Consider the following 19,569-nt stretch of genomic DNA (forward strand, 5'->3'; position numbering starts at 1 on the left):
AATGCCTACAGATGTGATGATACTAATAATGGCATTTGATTTCTAAAATGCCTCATCCATCCTCACCCTCATGAGCTCTCCAGAAGCATGATAAAATGAACAACTGATGCACTGGATGCAATGCAATTAAGTGGGAGACTTGAACACCACCTCCAAGTGGTGGTCTTCTCTCTCCACTCTGAGCAAAATACACATCCCTGTTGCTGTACCAGAGAAGCTTGCAGTTTTAGCAGCCTCATTAGCTGTCTGAGCACTGACACTGAAACGTTGTCAACAATGTCAATTGGCTCAGGAAGGATGTATCTTTCCCACACATGCTTCCTTGGTATCTTTTAAATTGTCATTCTGAATATCTGCATTATTTATTGCTAGAAATATTGAGCCAATTGTGCTCTATTTATATCCTCTTTCTGCATGGCAACCAGAAAGGAAAGAGAGTTCTTGTTCTTCTAAAGCTGATGCACAACTATCCTCATGATAAAAATGTATGCTAGAGGTTGTGGTTCTAGTACTTGCAATAATGTTAATACACGCGGATGGGCTCTGGAAGGCATTTGGAAAAGCAAACAGAAAACTGTGAAGTATAGCTCTACAAGCCTGGATGGCTGCTGTGGGATTACAGACCACTGTACAAGGGTATCTTTACCTGACCTCTCTTGGACATAGAGATGAGTGGTTTCAGCTCTTCCTTGTTTGAGCTGAGTGAGGAAATCTACCTGAAGGAATCTGCCTCTATAAAATTGCAATCTGTTTACTGATGAAAAATGTTTCAAAGCAGTGGCAAGATAAATAAGACAGCAGGCTGCAAACCGGTATAGTTAACAGAGCATGATACAATAAAGTGTTAATCTTTGTTATAAGAGATATTCAGGTGCAGTACCTTCCATGTCATCAAATGTATATGTCTGCTGACTATCCTCTATTAAAAGCAGCTATTGATTTAAAAGAAGTAGAGAAACATAGCTGGCAAAGATTTAAATACAGAAACATGGAAAACAGTTGCTGGCTACTCTGTCCTTTCCACCCAATATAAGACTTGGAGCAGGACCATGTCCATTCCCTGTGTTTCTTTTTTACTTCTCATTAACTGATGATCCATTTTTATTTGCAACCTGAATGTCGAGAGCAGTTTCTTTAAGACAAGGTCTATTTGAACTCAACCAGTCATCAGTTTGCATTTCCACTAATAGTCAACATTAGTAAAGGTAAGCACTGGGATAAAGCTTTCCATTTTGCATTTTATTGACCTATGAATTCATCAGTTCAGGCTTCTGATACCTATAGGAATATAATGTTGTCTCCATGTCCTGAGAAAATCAGGGCTTGTATTTTCAAAAGGGATAAGACACCTGAAAATTACATAGGTGCTTACCTCCCATTAAGATCAGGGAGAGTGAAGTGTCTATGTCTTGAGCAGCTGGATATATTCAAAGGTCTGCCATGTGATTTTAAGTTCCTTTGTTTCTAAGTGTACCAGCTGAGGCACACATGAGATGATTTCATGTTTGGGGTTAAATAATCAGTATGGTGTGAAAATCAAAATTCAGTTAATTAGTCATGAAAATGTGAGAATCCTTTCATGGGTGCATTCTCTGATGTATCTTTCATTTACATAGCCATGAGACAGGTATATGAACTTTTGTATTTAAAATGTATATTTTTGAGGGCTATACAGGTTTTATTTTTCACCAAATGATTTTCCCCATTCTTGCAGCTTGTTAAGTAATTTTGACTTTTGCAAAGCAGATACATAAAAGTATCAGCACATATTAGGATATTTTATACCTACTTTGCAAAGGCAGGAAAGACTATAGAGAATTATGGAGAATTAAGTTTAAGGTATGTTATTATTTAAATGAAATATTTATAGTGACGTGGAATTTATCATTTAATCCATCTCCAAGTTTGAATAGCTATATACTGCTCTCAGGTTTGTGACTGTAAACTGGGATCAATTCTGCTCTTTTTTTTTTCTTATGAAACCATGAATTCTTGCAGGTTTCCAGAAAAGCTCAGTTACTCCCCATGCACAGGCTGACTTCTGAAAAAGAAATGTGGCCATATATCTGAAAACAGAAATTGCTGGGCTTGAGCACTTCAGAAGTCTTGCCTGAAGGTGCTTTGCATGATAAGTGTACTATATCAAACTGCAAGGAGATTTAACCTCTAGGCTTGATGAAATGTTTATTCCTCAAACACAGACATGCAGGCAAAGTAGCCTTATGAGATGACAGTTTAGTAATTACTAGGTGACTAGGAATTCATTGCATATGTTGTTATAGAATACATATAATGCAATTAATTGCTATTATGAGTCAATTCCCCTGTATCTGTGTTTGAAATGGTGTGTGGTATAGTGTACAGGTACACTATAGTATAGTGACTGGTCACCTGTCACAAAGAAAGAGTAAACAACATACTTAGACTGGGAAGTTCTCTTTATAAAAAACTATTGACCTTTCCTACAAGACATAAACAGTTTAGAAGGAAATATGTTTGGAGGAAAAAATTCACTGTACAAACAAGGGCATCAAAAGCACATTTCCCCCAGAAAGGATTTGGGTTTTTATCTAATAGCAAAATCGCTGTGGAAATGAGGTGGGTTTTTTGCAGTTGGAAGAAAATATTTTTCTAATGTTTGTTTCTTCTTGCTAGGTTGTATACGTAACTGCCACGTTCCCCTATATCATGTTGATGATTCTTCTGATTCGTGGAGTAACGTTACCAGGTGCTTCTGAGGGGATAAAATTCTACTTGTACCCTGACCTTTCTCGACTGTCTGACCCACAGGTAGGACCATGGTCCATGTATTTATTTTCCTCTCTGACTCGGAAAAACTGCAAGAGTCTTAATTTTAAAATTTGCATAAAGGTGATTACTGGATGGTTGTTCCTTGCTAGAGATTTGGAACTGTCGATAGGGCATTAAAGCCTATCACTGCTTACATGTGTTGGAATATGTTCTTCTTTTAGTAGCAAAGTACCTTGGTTGATAAAGTGGAATTTTCAGAAGTGTTCAGTTACAGTTGCTGCTATTGCCACAGAGGGAACAACTTTAACTAAGATTTATCCATTTTACAGTTCTTTCTTATTCCAAATCTAAATCTCAGCCAAGATTAGTAGAGAAATTAATCATTCAGATGATTATTGTCTTTCAAGCAGAATACTCTATATGCAATCAAGAAGGAATGAAGTACTCAAACAGGAACTGTGTCTTTTTCATTGTTTCCAGAGTAGCATTAAACATGGAAATACTGGATTAAGTTGTTGTTTGGGGCTTTTTTAGTTTGTTTGTTTGTTGGTTGGTTTTTTGTTGTTGTTGCTGTTTTTTGTTTTTGTTTTTCAGTGACAGATGAGTACACTAAAACAGTTATATCATTTGTCTGATATCAGAGAGGGGAGATTACATTAGACATAAAAAACCTGGCAGGTTACAGACAGTGTTTTACTTGTCTGGTCTGGCAATGTAAAATACAGTATACAGTGTTACTCCTAAGGCTATTACAATATGAAATGGATTCTGAGATGGAGATAGTAAGTTTGGGAATATATGTCAAAATTATTTTTTTTAATCTACTCAGTGAAAATGTGTCAGCATTATATTTTTAACCTCTACTTACTGAAAATGTGTATTTTTTTTCCAGGAGACAATAGAGGGGACCCTTCAGGTTACGTCCTTGAAGTGTCTGAAATGACTGACTCATGTAAAGTTCACTTTAAACAAGTAATATTGCAACAGAAAAAACAGCTAGAAAGAAAAAGATTAATTTAAAATATTGAAAATTTTAGGTTAAAATTTAATCATGTTGCCACTTCTGGACTCAGCAATGTTTCTTTCATTCTATGTCAGCATAGATGGGAAGTGAAAGAGCTGTGGAAGTGGTGCTAGAATGTCAGTGATGTGCTATGGCTTTCCGACAGCTAGTGTACTTAGAGGTGGCCTCAGTTCACCTGAGAAATTAGCACAGTAACAGAGAAAAACAGGATTCTCTGACACGTTCCCAGTTATTTGTTTGCCATATATAATAGACTCACACACTGTGGTCAATATAGCAAGCCAGTCCAATGCCCAGTGAACCTCATGTGTCTTAACTCGTTTTAGCAGAGACAAGAAATTTGACTGTCGTATGCTTATCTGAGAACATGGACAGCATCTGTTTATTTTGTCCAGTTTTAACTACTGTTTCATCCTGCTGTGTGGTTCTGATGAGTTAGCCACTGCCTTAACAAAAAGTGTTCACTGAGTACTCTTGTACTATGCCATGATGATTCCTCTGCCTGTGAAGTCTATCAACCTCGTATGAAAAGGAGGTAGTCCTCCTGCTTAAATGTTGATTCCTTCACTTGTCCAGTGGTTCTGTGAGGCCTGTTAACAGGATTTTGCCGCGTGTGTGTATTTTGCACATGCCACTGACACCCTTGCTTCTGTTTGTAATTGAGGGAGGGAATGTAAGCTTAAGCAACACTATTGTCAGGTTACAAGGGGTCTTTATATGCCTATTTACTGTACTGTTTCCATTTGTAAAGAAATACATTGTTGCCATAACAATTTCCAAAGCACATAATATTAGTCTAAGCAGTCTGTGAAGTAGAAAGCACTTAAGACAGGTGTGCATGTATCTGTTTGTCCCACACCTGTAGCCCAGCTTTTGGGCTACAATGTCTTTTGGGAAGGCTTAATGGATTTCTTCAACAAGCCAACTTTCTTCTGTGTTTCAATGATACTTTAACTGACACATTGCTGTACTTCAGCCTTAGTATTTTAAGCACCTTTTTGTAGGAAAGAAGCTGAAGTAGAATGGACCTTAATAGAGATTATGGAACACTAATACAGGTAATTTAACTGCAGTATATGTAAGGAAATGGTTTGAGAGAATTATTTTTGTGTAGAAAAAAAATGCTGTTTCATTGAAATAGAAATATTTTGTTGAGATTAATCAATGTAATTTTTGAAGAAAGATTTCTGAATTATAGGTGGGATATCGGGTCAATTTTCAAGAAATAAAGGAAGTTTGGCGTCTCAATCTTAAAAATAGAATTTGGCATGACCCTTTTTGTTTAAAAAAAAAAGTAAAATGGAATTGCTTCAGCTTTATTGGAACTTTCAATGGTAACAAGATACGTATGTAGACATTTTCCATTTTATGGAAATGTAGATGTTAATAATGTTCAAAACCATGGATTTTTGCATCAAAAAAACCCCCTTTCCATAGGCCTTTTCTCAATTTGCTCTAAAGACATTTGCTAAGAAGCAAATATAGGACAACTGAAGTAATCTTGACTTTTGTGCCTCCAGTTTTCATCTTTACTCTTGTTTATTTGGATTTACTCCACAATATCAAAGGATAATGCATGTGTATTAGCAGAAGTTTTCTTCTTCAGTTGGAGGTCTGTTTAAATAATGTTCCAGGGAGACTACTGTGTCTGTATGGGGAGTCGGGTATTTGAACCACAGTGCCAACTATGTTTACTGTGGATTAAATAAATTAAGTTTCTCTTCAAGGCTCACTTCAGTTTGAAGTTCTTGAATCTTTTGTCTTTGTGTAATTTGCATTCCATGGTTTGTTATAGCTTTCTGAGCAGCTATTCAGCTGTCTTTTCAGTTCCTCTTAGCTTTCAAGTGCTGTGCTCAGTTTAATTTTTATATTCTATCTTTTCAGCAGACTGAATCCTCTTGGTCTCAAAATGCCATCTTTTGTCCTGTGTATCAGTAGAGCTCATACCAATCACTTTTCATTATAATAGTGGAGTACTAAAGCTTCAGAAATGCTTTGTTTCATCAACAGGCAGGTCTGTATGGCCTTCATGCTCTTATTGGCTTGAAATATGTCCCTCTATCCCAATCTGGAAGATACAGGTGCTGTTTATAGCTTAAATATGGGGTCTTTCCTGAGTTATAACTGACATAAAAGTAGTGTTTTACAAAGTTAATAGAATTGTTATGGTTTTTGTGTGCAAGTATGACTCAAAATATGGTTCTGGTTGTCCCTCAACAGATTTAAATCACTTCATATGCAATTGTGCTTGTGTGTGGTACTTGCTGCTCCTTTCTGGGGAAAACATTTGGTTCTTCATGATGGGATTTTCCAAACATTTGTGAATGGAAGAGGTTAAATTAGTTAGGGACTAGCAGACATACCAGTTTGATGGATCAAGGGGCAATATTATGCTCAATGATACAGAAAACGTGCATGTAGATTTAAACCTGCTGTAGCAGTGGATTCTTAAGATGAGAAGGAAAATAAAAATAAAGCCTTGTATTGTGTGCTTATATGCTAATAACTGGTTGAGTTACTGGGTTTTTAATTAGAAGATATGTATTGTTTTAATGAAGATATTCATTATAGCATCTGTAGGAGTGAACATGTCAACATAGTCAGAATTGCACTCTCCTCTGAACATTTGGTGCTTACCAAAATCTTGAACAAGTTTAATTAATCTGGATTTTGTGATTGAATTGTACATGAGAATATATTTCTGTGTGGAAAGAATACTTTAGGTTGTACTTTATCTCTGATATACTTTCGTGAATATTAAGCATGATAAATGAATGACAGCAAATTACACTCAAGGCACAGGAAAATTTGAGCTATCACAGTTAGGACTGATTTTAAATTTCTCTGACCTTTTATTTGCAGTGAGGAAGTGTTAAAGTTGCAATAAAATTTCTGATGGCAGAAACATTTCTACAATTCACCTCTGGTTTCTCAGCTAGGAGAGTTCAACTATTAGGTAACCATGACTGTGCAGATGACTCTGCAGAGATTCTGTTTTCTGTGGGTACTCTTGCATTGGGCAGTTGGGTAGCCCACCCAGTTAGAAAATGTCTTCCAGAAGGACTTTTTCCATAAATTTCCCTGGCACTGAAATTTGGTTGACTGGCTTGTAGCTTACCGGATCATCCTTCTTGCCCTTCTTGAAAATAAGTACCAAAATATGAATGCAGAGTGATAAGCATCAACTTAACCTGAAAAAACCCTTACACTAGATAAGTCTCATAGTACAAAGAAGACTCTTTTCCTTACATTGCCCCCATGTCAAAAATGTCTCTCTTCCTGCATTTTCCTGTGTGGCACTTACCCTAAGTTTTCATGATCTATGTGTTTACAGAGAAGAAGAATGTTTTAGTACATGGGGTATCTGTTTCAGGGAAAACACTTTTTTTGGTAGAAAATCACTTAGAATAAATGGACTTTTTTTTTTTTTTTTGCCTGAAAATTGTAGTTTTCATTAAAAACTCCTTAATTTTCAGGTTAGCATTAGTTTATTTTACTAGTTATTCACTCCTTCCTGAACATCATCATAGTATGTTTGAGCATATACGTAGAATTATACTTTTAAAAAAACATACTATTCACCAAAGCTGTAAACAATCGATATCCAATCAGGCCTATTATAATATACATGTGTGAGACATTTTGAGATACTGTATAGGTGTAGACTCCATATTTTCTTAAATCCTGTTCTGAAAATCCAAACTGGAAAATTATGTGAATTTATCTCCACTTAACTTTTTATTCCCAGTGTTTAATGATGCAGAGTTGTTTTAGCGATGAGAGCTGCAGCAGTAATGCCACTCTGATTCTTTACCAAGAACTCTCTTCTTAGCAGTAGATGAAATAACCCAGACTGATTCAATTTTAGTACATGCAGCCTTGGAAGCAAGCAACTATCACAATCATACCGCCACCTTGAGGCTGAGTGAAACCTCTTTTCAAATAAAAATTCTCTCCTAGCTTTGAAAGTGGAGGAAATTGTTGGATTTAAACAGAAGTGTTAGAGCTCTGCTTTCTTTCGGGGGGGGAAAGGAGAAGAAATTATTATTTTATTTTTGTGTGGTTTCATGCTCAGAAAATCAAGAGAACTTTATGGATTCCTGAGTAGTGGATTTTAGACCTGTACTGTATCTATCTAAGCATATTGATCCTTAAAATTGAAACCTAGGAATGTTCATATGTTGGCAATGAAATGATATCTAATTGTGGAAGAATTTTTTGTTGCTTTTATTTGTTTGGAATGTGACAAGTGAGAAACTTGCAGTGTAATGAGAAACTTACTTCATAGCGTCCGTTCAATACTGGGTGGTAAGGTTAGTTTTCAAGCATAGTACTTGGAGAACAGGTTCAGAGACAAGTTGTCTGTCAACAACTGTCATCTTACCAGCCTTTTAATGCCTCTATACAGCAAGTTACTGCATTTTTGGAAAATATAAGTGTTTGTGCACACATTAAAAAAAATTCACTGGGAAAAAATACTAGTAATGAGAGGAGGAAGATGTCCGGTTCCCATCACTCCCATGCAGTTCTGTTAACAGCTGTGGAATTTACTCTTATTTTTCCTACTAGTTTCTTCCCATTCTCTGTATTGTTTGCTTCATTGGGTATTCACTTTCTGACCCAGGCAGTTGTGATGTACACTCATCTGAGTTGCAGTAAATTTTTGAAAAAGTGAAATGCCAGAAATTCATACAAGGATCACAAGTATGAAAATCCTTAGCTGAATCTACTACTACTATATAACTATAACTCCCACTTTATGCATGTATCTTTGAGTAAACAGTCTTTGTTCATTTGATATGAAAACTAAATTTCAAACAGTTCTATGAAAGGAAAAAAGTATTGCTGCTGATTGTGAGGCTTTCATGTTGCTGTTAAGTAGTAATCCCCTACCCAAATTTTTAAAATTTAAACTTAAAAAATAATTAGTTCTTCTTGAAGTCTGCTGTTTGCACCATCCTTACAAATTACTGAGATTTTAAACTTTAAGATAAGCACAGGATATGGACTAGTATGATGTTTAGAAACATTTTGCTGTACAACAGCTTATAGTCTCCACAATGAGAAACTATTTCATTTTACTATGTACTATGTCATTTGCATCTTGGTTTACATAAATCAACCAATTCCTTTTAAAGAAGGAATACCAACAAATTGCTATAACGCAGTGACCTTGCTAAAAGGGCAGAGGTGTTTAACAAAGCCATAAATCACTCCTGGGATGGATACTATTCCCATTTTTCCCAAAGAAAGACTGAAGGCCTGGGAGAACATTTCATTTCCCCTGCTTGATGGAACCTACATCCTGCTCTCTTGCAGTGAATCTACACCACAGTGATTTGGCACATGCATTTCAAAAGGCATGGGCTGAAGACATTCAGGGTCTTCTATGACAAAAAAAAAATTACTCTCTGTGATCCATGGAACAGCTTAGTATTGTTCGCCGCACAAGTCATTACATTGTGCAAAGATTTTAGGTATATTTAAGTATGCTGTGGAAAAGGCACATTCTAAATTGAATATGTCATTGCTAAACTGTTGGTGTGTAGGAGTGAATGTGACATACCTTTTTATGCCTCATACAATTCTTTTTTTTCAATATGATAATATTGTGACTATTAATTTTTATGTAGCAAATGTGGTTTCACAAGTCCAGTAATTGCTTTGGAGAGTTATATTTCAAGCCCTGAACAAATAGTTTGCCTCCTTCTCCCCAGGGTTTTTCCTTGTGTTTCTTGCTATTGCTACACAAGCAACAGCAAGCTAAGCAGGCAACAGCAGATTTTGGCAGTTAGAAGAGACTTGTTGAAAGAATGGGGTCATTTTGTAATTTCACTGAGGCTTCTAGGCCACATGAAATCTCTTCCAGCTATCCCTGCAACCCCTTAGCAACCTTGCAAATGGAGAGACATCATCTGAGTTTCAGGGAAACTCTAATTTCACTTTAATATTAGACTTTATGGCTAGTGCGATATGCCACTGGAGGGAGACAGGATCCACATGTTAGCTTGGTCTATTGGCATAACAGGGAGATATTTTTCACTGTTCACAATGATGGCACCTGAAAAGAAGTACTAGATAAACTTGAAGAGCCATTTTGCACATAGATTAGTTAACATTTCCAGGAACATTTAAAGAATTGCGAATACTATAAATGACTCCAGCCTGTCAGCTGCTCTACAAGTTAAGTCTTCTAGCAAGAGAAAAGCTGTTGTTAAAAATTCATTTATTTCAGATTAAATGAAAATTTGGTACAAAAAATACTAAGTGATATGGATATTAATGAGGGAATAATAATAAGGGACCTTGTGCACAGTGAACATACTAAATGAAGCAAATTAATATTCCACACTATTTCTGGGACAATCACCAAGTGGTTACATGATGCCATATAAATAGAAGCACTGGAAATACATAGTTATTTTAAGAATTGCTAACAGGATTCTTGCTAATCCTGAGGAATGAGAGAAAAAAGAAAATGAGAAGATTACTGCACTAGTGGAATGATATGCAGCTTGCAGAAAATATGTTATTTACCTTTGAAAAAATTGAGTGCTCCTAAATATTACCCTTTGAAGACCTGTACATGCTTTCTAGTACCCCATACATTTCTGACTTCCATCCTAGAACTGGAATAACAGTTGAATTTTCAAAACAAGCCAACAAAAAAAAGGCTGGGCAAACATCTGCAGAAAAGTAGTAATGACTAAAGTATATTGTGTACACCCCACAAACTATCATTGGAGAGATGCCATGCTATAGGGGTTGACTGTGAATTTGGAAAGGTGTCTACCTAAGGTTCTTCAGTAAATGGAGTTTGGTTCACACACATTTTTTTCCTCAGAAGTAGCCTAGAAGAGATTGGTACTGAAGTTCTCCCCTGAAGGTGTTCTCTGAACTAATGGAAATACAAAATGAGGAGGAGACAGAAAGGAAGGGAAAAGGTGCCTTCCTCTGGAGTGGTATAAGAAAGTCAGGGACTGTATTGAGTTGTGGGCTATGCAGGCATCTTACAAGTACATGTGTCTTACTGCTGCTCTTCCCTCTTCCTACCATGCTTTTTGTATCTACTAGCATATAGGTTATATGACACTTGTGCATACATACGTGATATATTTGCAAGGGCAGTGTGGGAAAAGGAGAAAAAAGTGATAGAAAGCAAGAGCAGGAAGCTGGGAGAGGAAGATGGGAGGTGACTGATGACAGTTGCTGGCATACTGCCCTAATGTATGTGGGAAAACAAGCTGCCTCTCCCATCATGAACTGTCACCAGCTACCAGGCAGCTCGCAGCAAGGATCCTGGTCCAGAAGAGCAAATTGGAAAGATGAGGAGATGTATAGATTGGCAGCTGTGAATTTCTGATGCTTTATACTCTGAATGTCTATGCTAAATTGTTGACTATTCCTTCTTTATGGATAAAGTAACTCCATTGTGTTAATATCATTTTTGTTTAGGCAGCTGAAGCTGGATTGATCATCAGCTACTTTACCTAACACTGCATAATTGTTTCTTCCCTATGCTTTATAAAATGTTTATACGGACACACACACACACACATATATACACACTAAAGTTACATCATCAAAATTGCCCATGAAGATAAGTGACAAGATGGGATACTCAGCAACTTTTCTTAACTTAATTTCATTCATTAACATCTTTTCTTAATACATCACTGCTGTGGTGCATTACATGACTTGGGGATACAGCTTATATTCTTTGCTCTAAAATAAGTCTTTTAAGAAAGAAATTTATTCCTGCGTTAATGTTATATTACAAAATTTTCTGGAATTTAGGAATTTCTGCAAAGGTCTTTAATATTTTTAAACTTATCTTCCTTACCTGTCTTCACAGTCTTAGATTTCCATATGTTAACATATTTTCCCATATGGACATTTATAGGCAGCTACTTTAAACACTGAGGCTCAAATAAACTGAGCATTCTGTGACCATTTGTGCCAGAATCCTGGCTGGAAGGATATCTTTTTATGCCACCAGAGAACAGAGGCAATAACGTGTTTTGTCACACCAGTGCCAGCCAAATGTTACAACTTCAATTTAGGACTGTAAATAAGGATAAGGAAAGAAAGCATCTGACTGTCACAAAGAGAGAGGTGATAAAATGCATTGAGTAACAAAGTTACAAACTTGTCAGGAAATCATCAGATGTTGATGCAGTTTGGGATACAAGTTCACCAATCTCTCATTTTACTGTCAACCCATGTGAACTTTTCAGTGGACATCTGAATCAAGAAAGCACGGCTGAATTTGTAAAGAATGGGAAGCAGAATCTGGTTCCTGGTGATTTTGTACATAAGTTCTGTGTTTGTGTATTGATATTTTAGCAGAACAAACATAAAACATTTCCAGATGCAGCCCAGAGCTTTAAAAAGTGCTTTTATTTTGAAGAGGTGTTTTTCTTTATTCTTTTTACTGTTGTTATTTCATTTTGAAACAAAATCTTGATTATGAATTAAAAATCAAATACTTAATTTAAAGATAGAGAAATAACAATCGGCTTCTCAAAATAACTTTTCAGTTTTTGACCAAAATCTTTTACTGCTTGACACAAATTTACAAATAATGTAAATTAAACTGAATTTTCATTCTTCTGTGAAATTAAACATTTTATCAATGTCAATATTTTCAGTAGCCCCCTTGGTGTCAAGAAGTGCAGGTCCTGAATACAATTCCTAAATGGCATTTTTTTATTCTAGTGCTTTTTATATCCTGAACTCTGTTTTACTTTAAGTTCCTGCCAGCTCTGTGGCACAAATGAAAGGTTTTTCATTGCCCAGCTCCCTTTAAAAAGGACTAGGCTCACAGCAGAATTTTAGTGAACGCTGAGTGGCTTGTTTACTAAAATTTGCCAGCTGGGTATACAGTTCCTGTCACTCTAAAAACAACTCATGCTTTTAAAGTACTCTAAATCCCTCTGTGTAAAATAATAAAACAACATGGTGACTCTGAGGGATGCTTACAAAAATTATAGTGAAAGCTGGTACTTTACCAGCCTGGATGTCTAAAGGAATTTGTTTATCTGTCCATGAAGGTGAGCAGAACATAGGTGGAAAATGACTGCGGCAGTTAAAGCACTGAAAAAAGTATAGTTGGGGCATTAGCCTTCACTGAGTTACTATCTTATGGAAGAAGGCAGAAAATGTGGCACATGATTAGGGATTACAAACTAAAATGATTTGTTCTATATCTTGATCTTCACAACAATGTAGATAAGGTGGTCCCAAATCATCGTATTTAACACTACATATATAACTGGCATGTGTAAGCAAGGTTCCGACTTTGTAGATGGCTGCCTCTTTCATCAGTGGAGAGGGAAAGGTTTCTTGGAAGTGTAGTTTGGTCACCCACCATTTGCATTAGTCTTATAAATTCCTTTGTGTACTAATTCTGTGAGCACTTGGTATGACCACAGCCTTACAGCGAGAGCAGACACATACCTCAGCTTGAGTGAATGAGGCAGAGGCTAAATAACACAGGGGCTAATTTACTCTCCTGGATATTCTGAGACTGACCAGGCAATGGTTTTCAGTACTGGTATATCACTGATAACTGTATTTTTTTCTTTATATAACTCCACTTACCTGCAGATTTTTAAGTAGTTTGGTCACAAAAAGTTAATATGTATGGTCACTGAAGAAGTGAGTTGTTAAAGAATCCAGGCTGTCAAACACAACTCCAAATAGTGAAATATTAATATTGTGCTCTCTTTAGGTCCAAGAGAGGTGGTTTGCTGTTGGTTTTCTGGTTTGGTGTTGGTTTTTTGTTGTTGCTGTTGGGTTTTTGTTTGGTTGGTTTGGGCTTAAATTTTTACTTCTGCTGCATAGTCATACAGGTGCAGGTAGAAGTAAGAACTGAGTGCATATTATGAAAATATAGCATTGATGAATGCAAGACTAAATGAGTTTGCAGTAAGTGGGAAAGGGAAAGAAATAAACAAAAATGCAGTCCCTTTTTGTTGTCTTTCCATCCTATTGTACTGAGTACTGTAGATCGGAGGTATCAGACAGAAGGAGGTATCCATCCTTCAGATGAAGGGGAAACATGCAAGAAGTGATTCTGAGGGACAAACACTGCATCAAAGATGTTTGTGGGTTGGAACAATGTATACCTCACTCCATGCTCCTGGCTGGGTATGAGGAAAAAATACCTACCAGCACATCAGCTGTTTGAACATTTCAGACGAGCATTTAATATAAGCCTAGGATAGCAGCAGTACAATATTTGTTTCCTAAATTAACTTCTCCAAGACAAATCCATCACAGGGAAGAGATGACAAGCTTATGCCTGAAGGCCTAAAAAACAATTTGCTTTTTTACTTTGCTTTTCTCCATCTTCTGCGTTTATTTATGAAAACTATCTAGGGAGCTAATTCTGATTACTATTTTTTTTTAATATTTGTCAAGTCCCTTATGGAGCTGGATGTTGTTAGTAGCTCCTTACCTGGTGATGTGAGCTTTAAACTGTCAGGTGGAGTCTCTGTGACTTGTAACTAAGAACAACCAGAAAATCCAAACTGTCCCTTCTAAAAAAAAAAAAATAAATCTGAGATTGATTGGATAAGCTGTTGCTCTAAGCTTGCTCGAGGAATCTCAGAGGTTCTTGGCACATAACCCTGGGTAGGTTCCAGGCTTTTGGTCTGGTTCCAAGAAAATTCCAGCTACCATTCACCAGTAATTAACTCTGAGACACATAGTCAGATGGTACATACCAAGTTATAATCTTTGCATCAGTACAATGGTGCCCTGCCAGTTGCAGAGCTATGGCCATGCTCATTCATCTACAGAATCAGATTTGTCTGAGTGGAACAACGGCTGGTCTACCTACCTTTTTGTACCAGACCAAATTGCTTCCTGGGAGTATTAGTCACACACCCTTGATAGCAGTGCTTGCTGTCTATTGCAGATGATACAAGGCTTCCCACATCTTCCCACATTTATGATTGGAGGCGTCTGGCTTGCATGCAACTTAAGAGTATGGGGAGATATGAATTTAAAGCTTAAGTTAGCTATTCTATGATTCTATAAAATGCCTAAGTTAATGACTGTCACTTGCTCAGTACTTAATCATTGATGAAATTCAAGAATGAAGAGGCTACAGGACAAAGAAGTAGAGTTTCTGTTTGTAAATATGGAGTCTTTGAGACTGCGTTGAATAAATATATATGGTTTTGTGGCATACACTCACTGAAGAGGTAACTGTAATGCTCAATATTCTGAAACAATTTACTGCTGGGCAGTGCTGCCACAGAATTGCTATTCTGAAGGTTTAGCTGTGAGGTAACCTTAATGGATTCTTTCTGTTGTTTCCTAGATGCTGTTCTGTTTTGACTGAGAAAGATAAGTAATATGTAGCTTTTTGTTTTAACTTACTTGGGTTTGCTGTACGCAGTGGGTGCACATCCATTTAGCCTTAACTGATGCTTAAAGACATTTTTTGGCTTTTCATTTCTATGTGCTTATTTGAGCTGTCATGCAGACAGTTCTGTGTATTATTGACTCATTCCTGTTAATTGTCCTCTACATTCAAACAACGGGATAAAAATATTTGTTTGGAGTTAGAAAATGAGTGTAGAAAATGGCAGAAAGTAGGGCACCAACCACCAAAGCCATAGCAAAGGCGAGGGCCAAGATGCTCTGGCCCTGAGAGTATCTCTGAGAACTCCTGGGGCAGAGTAATACAGTTTAAAGCCTGTTGGTTACCCATGACCTGCAGCCAGAAGGTATGTGGCAGGGGTAAGAGATGTGCTGGGACTCCCAGGCTTTCTGTGCAGACAATGGGAAGAGAAAGCCACCTTTGGAGAGCATTTCCATTGCATTGTACTCAAGTAATTTGAACATATATTTTGATTTGATACAGTTTAACTAGAATAAAGTTGGAATTTATTGGTTTGGTAAATGTTTGCTTTCTCTGAGCACCGGTTTTGGCAACAAGAAGAGGAGGACAGTGGACTACCTTTGCACTGATTGAATGTAGCCATACTTTTGTTATGTATTTATATCAAATATGTATCCTTTGTATGTAAGTAGCAAAAGTGAAGAAATGTTGTTGTCTTGATAGTAATTTGTATCCTTTCTATTCTCTTGTCTTAAGTCATATTAAACAGAAAATTACAGTTCTCAAATGAAAAGGGGATTTAAGATGTTTTAGTAAAGTGGTTAATGCTCTAGGTTAACTGTATGGCTTTTCTTAGTTTTCTGGGGCAATTTTTGCTGAGTTAGGATGGAATTATTCACATCCGTAGCTGCTTTGAAGGCTGAGTGACTAAAATATCATTAAATTATAATAAAATTATATACTTTTATGTCTGACATTTTCGATTGTTGACCTATATTGTCAGCACCAGTATTTGAAGGAGATTACTATTTTAAAAAGATAATTAACTTTTAATTGTCTATTTTTTATTCTGCCTAAGGATTCAGGTTTTATTATGCTGTGAAGGGCTATATTTAGGTTATTACATAGGCAATATTAAATCAATGTTGTCTTCAATTAAGCATTTATTTTCATAGCAATGATAGGTAATAAGTTGCCACTTGGCACCTTTAATTGGTTTATTAAGTACTGGTTTTAGTTGAGGGATTTTTCTAGAGACATTCCTGTCAAATTTAAAAAACATTTTCACTTTTCCTTCTGGTCTTTGGGCAATAAATATTTATTAAAATAAATGAACTACAGTGGAGGTACTTAGTAGATATTAGCTGGAAGCTGGACCACAGTTTTGGTGGTGTTGTAGACAAGTGATTAGAGTAGCTTTTCACAGAACTGCATTGTGTTTGTGATCCTTCTTAGAAGACTGATCTGCTCATTAAATAGTAATGGTAGCTCTATAGGGCAGTATGTAGCCAACAGTCATTGGTGTTTTTTTGTGAAAAAGATACATATAAATAAAAAAGCTTTTACACACTGTCAGACCTGAAATTGGAGCACAGCCCTCCTGATTCTGCAGCCAAGGCACCATTCTATATTTGTGTGGCAGTCAGCCAGTAACTCAGGAGGTCCTACTGGAACCCTGCCTTGGATTTGGCAAAAGTCTGTAAAAATGGAGAGGTAGTGGGTTTAGAAAAATACAAAAGAATGTGGTATTTCACACAATGAATAACTAAATGGTGAAATTCACTGTTAGAGGATGTGGGAGGCCAAAAGTAAAAAAATAATTCAGTTAATTACTGATAGGTCGATTACGAAATGTTAAACACAAGAGTCTACATATAACCTGTGGTTCCAGCTTGTTTCTGCTGGAGAATTTCTGTCCAGCTGGCAAGTCTCCTGTCCTGGGGTCTCTACCCTGCAGGTGCAGTCTCCTGTGTCCCTACCATAAAATAAGATTAAATATATGCCATCTAGTCAGAACATGTTTATTTGAGTAGAAAATAACACATTAGTGGCTGGCTGCTACAGATTTGTAGTTTAACTGATACCTGTAATCCTTTGATAGGAATTATTCACAATTTTCATTATCCTATGCATAGATTGTGGGGGGAGAAGTTGTGCCAGAAGTTGCATAGGCATGGAAACGTAATAGTCCTTGTTGGGTACTGGCATTAATTCTCTTAATATCTCTTACAGAAATGAGTGTGTGAAAACAACTTAATGTTAGTTAGCGGAATGGACAGTCAACATGATAATTTCTTCTGCAGAACAGGGAGCATTAAAGTAAGCATCAAACAATGTTATTTGCTTGAGAGCATATAAGATGATGCTTTACATAAAAACTTATCTAGAACAAAGATCATGTAGCGCAGTAGGCTGTCTCCAGCAATGGCCTGAAAAGGAATATATATTTGTCTCTTGAACTCTTCAGACAGCTAGGTGTTTTCAGCTCAGGTGATTTGCTGAGGTCTGTGTGGCTTTTCATATTCAGAAATCCTCGATGGATTTCCCTTCCATGTAGTTTTCTGATCTTCCCTAGAGCCCATGAAGACTTTTAGTATCCCCAACACTTCTTGTCAACAAGTTCCACAGATCTGCTGATTGTATCAGGATGAGCTACTTCCTTTCATTCCTTTTGAACTGAATTCCTAGAAACTTAATCTGATGATTCAAAAGTTCTTGCACTGGAAGTAACAGTGAACAAAGTATCCCTAGTCTTTCGTTCCTTCTCATTCATGACTTGTTAAACTGCACTGACATCACACCTCACTTGAGAAAGTCCTAGCCACCTCAATCTGTTCTCATACAGAATCACAGAATAATTGAGGCTGGCAGGTACCGTTGGAGATCATCTAGTCCAACCTTCCTTCCCAAAGCAGGTTCAACTAGAACAGGTTGCTAAGAACTATAGAATCATTTAGGTTGGAACAGACTTTTAAGATCATAGAATCATCCATAAACCTAACACTGCCAAGCCCACCAAAGACCATGTCCAGCTGGGTTCTGAGTATCTCCAAAGATGATGACTCCACAAGCTCTCAGTGGGCAACCTGTTCCAGTGTTTGACCATTCTCACAATAAAAGTTTTTTTCCTATGTTTAAATGGGATTTCCTGTGTTTCCGTTTGTGGTCATTGCCTCTTGTCCTTCCATCAGGCACCACTGAGGAGACAGTGGTTCTCTCTTCTTTACTCCCTCCCATCAGGTATTTATACATATTTTTATGATCCCCCAAGTCTTCTCTAGCCTGAACAGTCCCAGCTCTCTCAACCTCTCCTCACACGTTAGATGCAACAGTCCCTTAATCATATTTGTAGCCCTTCACTGAACTTTCTCCAGTAAGTCTATTTGTCTCATGAGCTGGGACCTTGCACTGAACACAGCAATCCAGATGTGTCTCAACAGTGCTTGGCAGAGAAACCTCCCTTAAGATGCTGGTAATGCTCTTTCTCATGTTTAGCCCAGGATGCTGTTGGTCACCTTTGCCCCAAGAGCACGCTGTTGACTCATTGTCAGCTTGTCCCCTAGGACCTTTCAGAAGGTTGTTCCCTAGCCTGTATGGATGCATAGCCATTGTTCATACCACAAAATACAAAGCTATTTTTGGTTATGTTTTTTTAGCCCTTTCAAATTCTATTGTAACTTTTTTATGTGAGAGGCCCATAGTGAGAACTGCATAGAATATTCAAGATGTTGACAAATGATGGATTTAGTCACTGGTATATTGCTGTTCCCTTCCCTAGTATTCTTTGTATTTATTCCTTAATAATGCCCAGCACTTAATTTGCTTTCTTAACCACTGCTGAGTGCTGTTGGAACTATCTAACATAACTACAAGATAATTTTGATTTGGAAGCATTATCAGCTAACAGCCCATGATTTCATAGGTCAAATCAGTTGGTTTTTCTTGTACATTTTACTTTAAATGTAATAGAATTTTCTCTGCCATTTAAAAAAATGTTATTTTCCAGTCACACCAGCACATAAGATCCATCATCACAATCAGCTGTCATACTTGCTAGTCTGGGTAACTTAGTGTCACTTCTTTTTTAACTACTATCTTTGCTAGTCTGACTAACTTTGTGTCATCCTTTTTTTCCTCTCAGTGACTTGTGAAGAAACTGAACAGCAGAGGCCATTATGGTATTCCATTGGTGGCCCCCCTGCACTGTAAAAATTATTCCTTTACTCTTATCTGGTGTTTTCTATCTTCTCATCAGTTATTTTTCCAGCAACACCTTTCCTTTTTTAACCACAGATACTTAGTTTCCTAAAGAGCTTTTGGTGTGACAGATTTTTCCAAAATTCTTTTGAAAATCAAAATAGGCTTACATCACATTCAACCACATGGTTGCTGACCACTTCCAAAAAATTTAGGATGAATAATCTCTCTTGGTTGGGTT

The 19,569-nt window shown here is 36.9% G+C and overlaps 1 protein-coding gene across 1 annotated transcript in view; it reads left to right on the plus strand.

Annotated features, from left to right (window-relative positions):
- Window positions 1-19,569, plus strand: part of SLC6A11 (solute carrier family 6 member 11) — a 112,696-nt gene that overhangs the window by 46,723 nt on the left and 46,404 nt on the right. The window contains exon 7 of the mRNA XM_064454236.1: window positions 2,656-2,790. Within this exon, the coding sequence (XP_064310306.1) occupies window positions 2,656-2,790 (135 nt within the window). The remainder of the gene's footprint in view (window positions 1-2,655; window positions 2,791-19,569) is intronic.

Source organism: Phalacrocorax carbo, chromosome 6 (genome assembly GCF_963921805.1).
Source record: "Phalacrocorax carbo chromosome 6, bPhaCar2.1, whole genome shotgun sequence".
Taxonomy (NCBI): domain Eukaryota; kingdom Metazoa; phylum Chordata; class Aves; order Suliformes; family Phalacrocoracidae; genus Phalacrocorax; species Phalacrocorax carbo.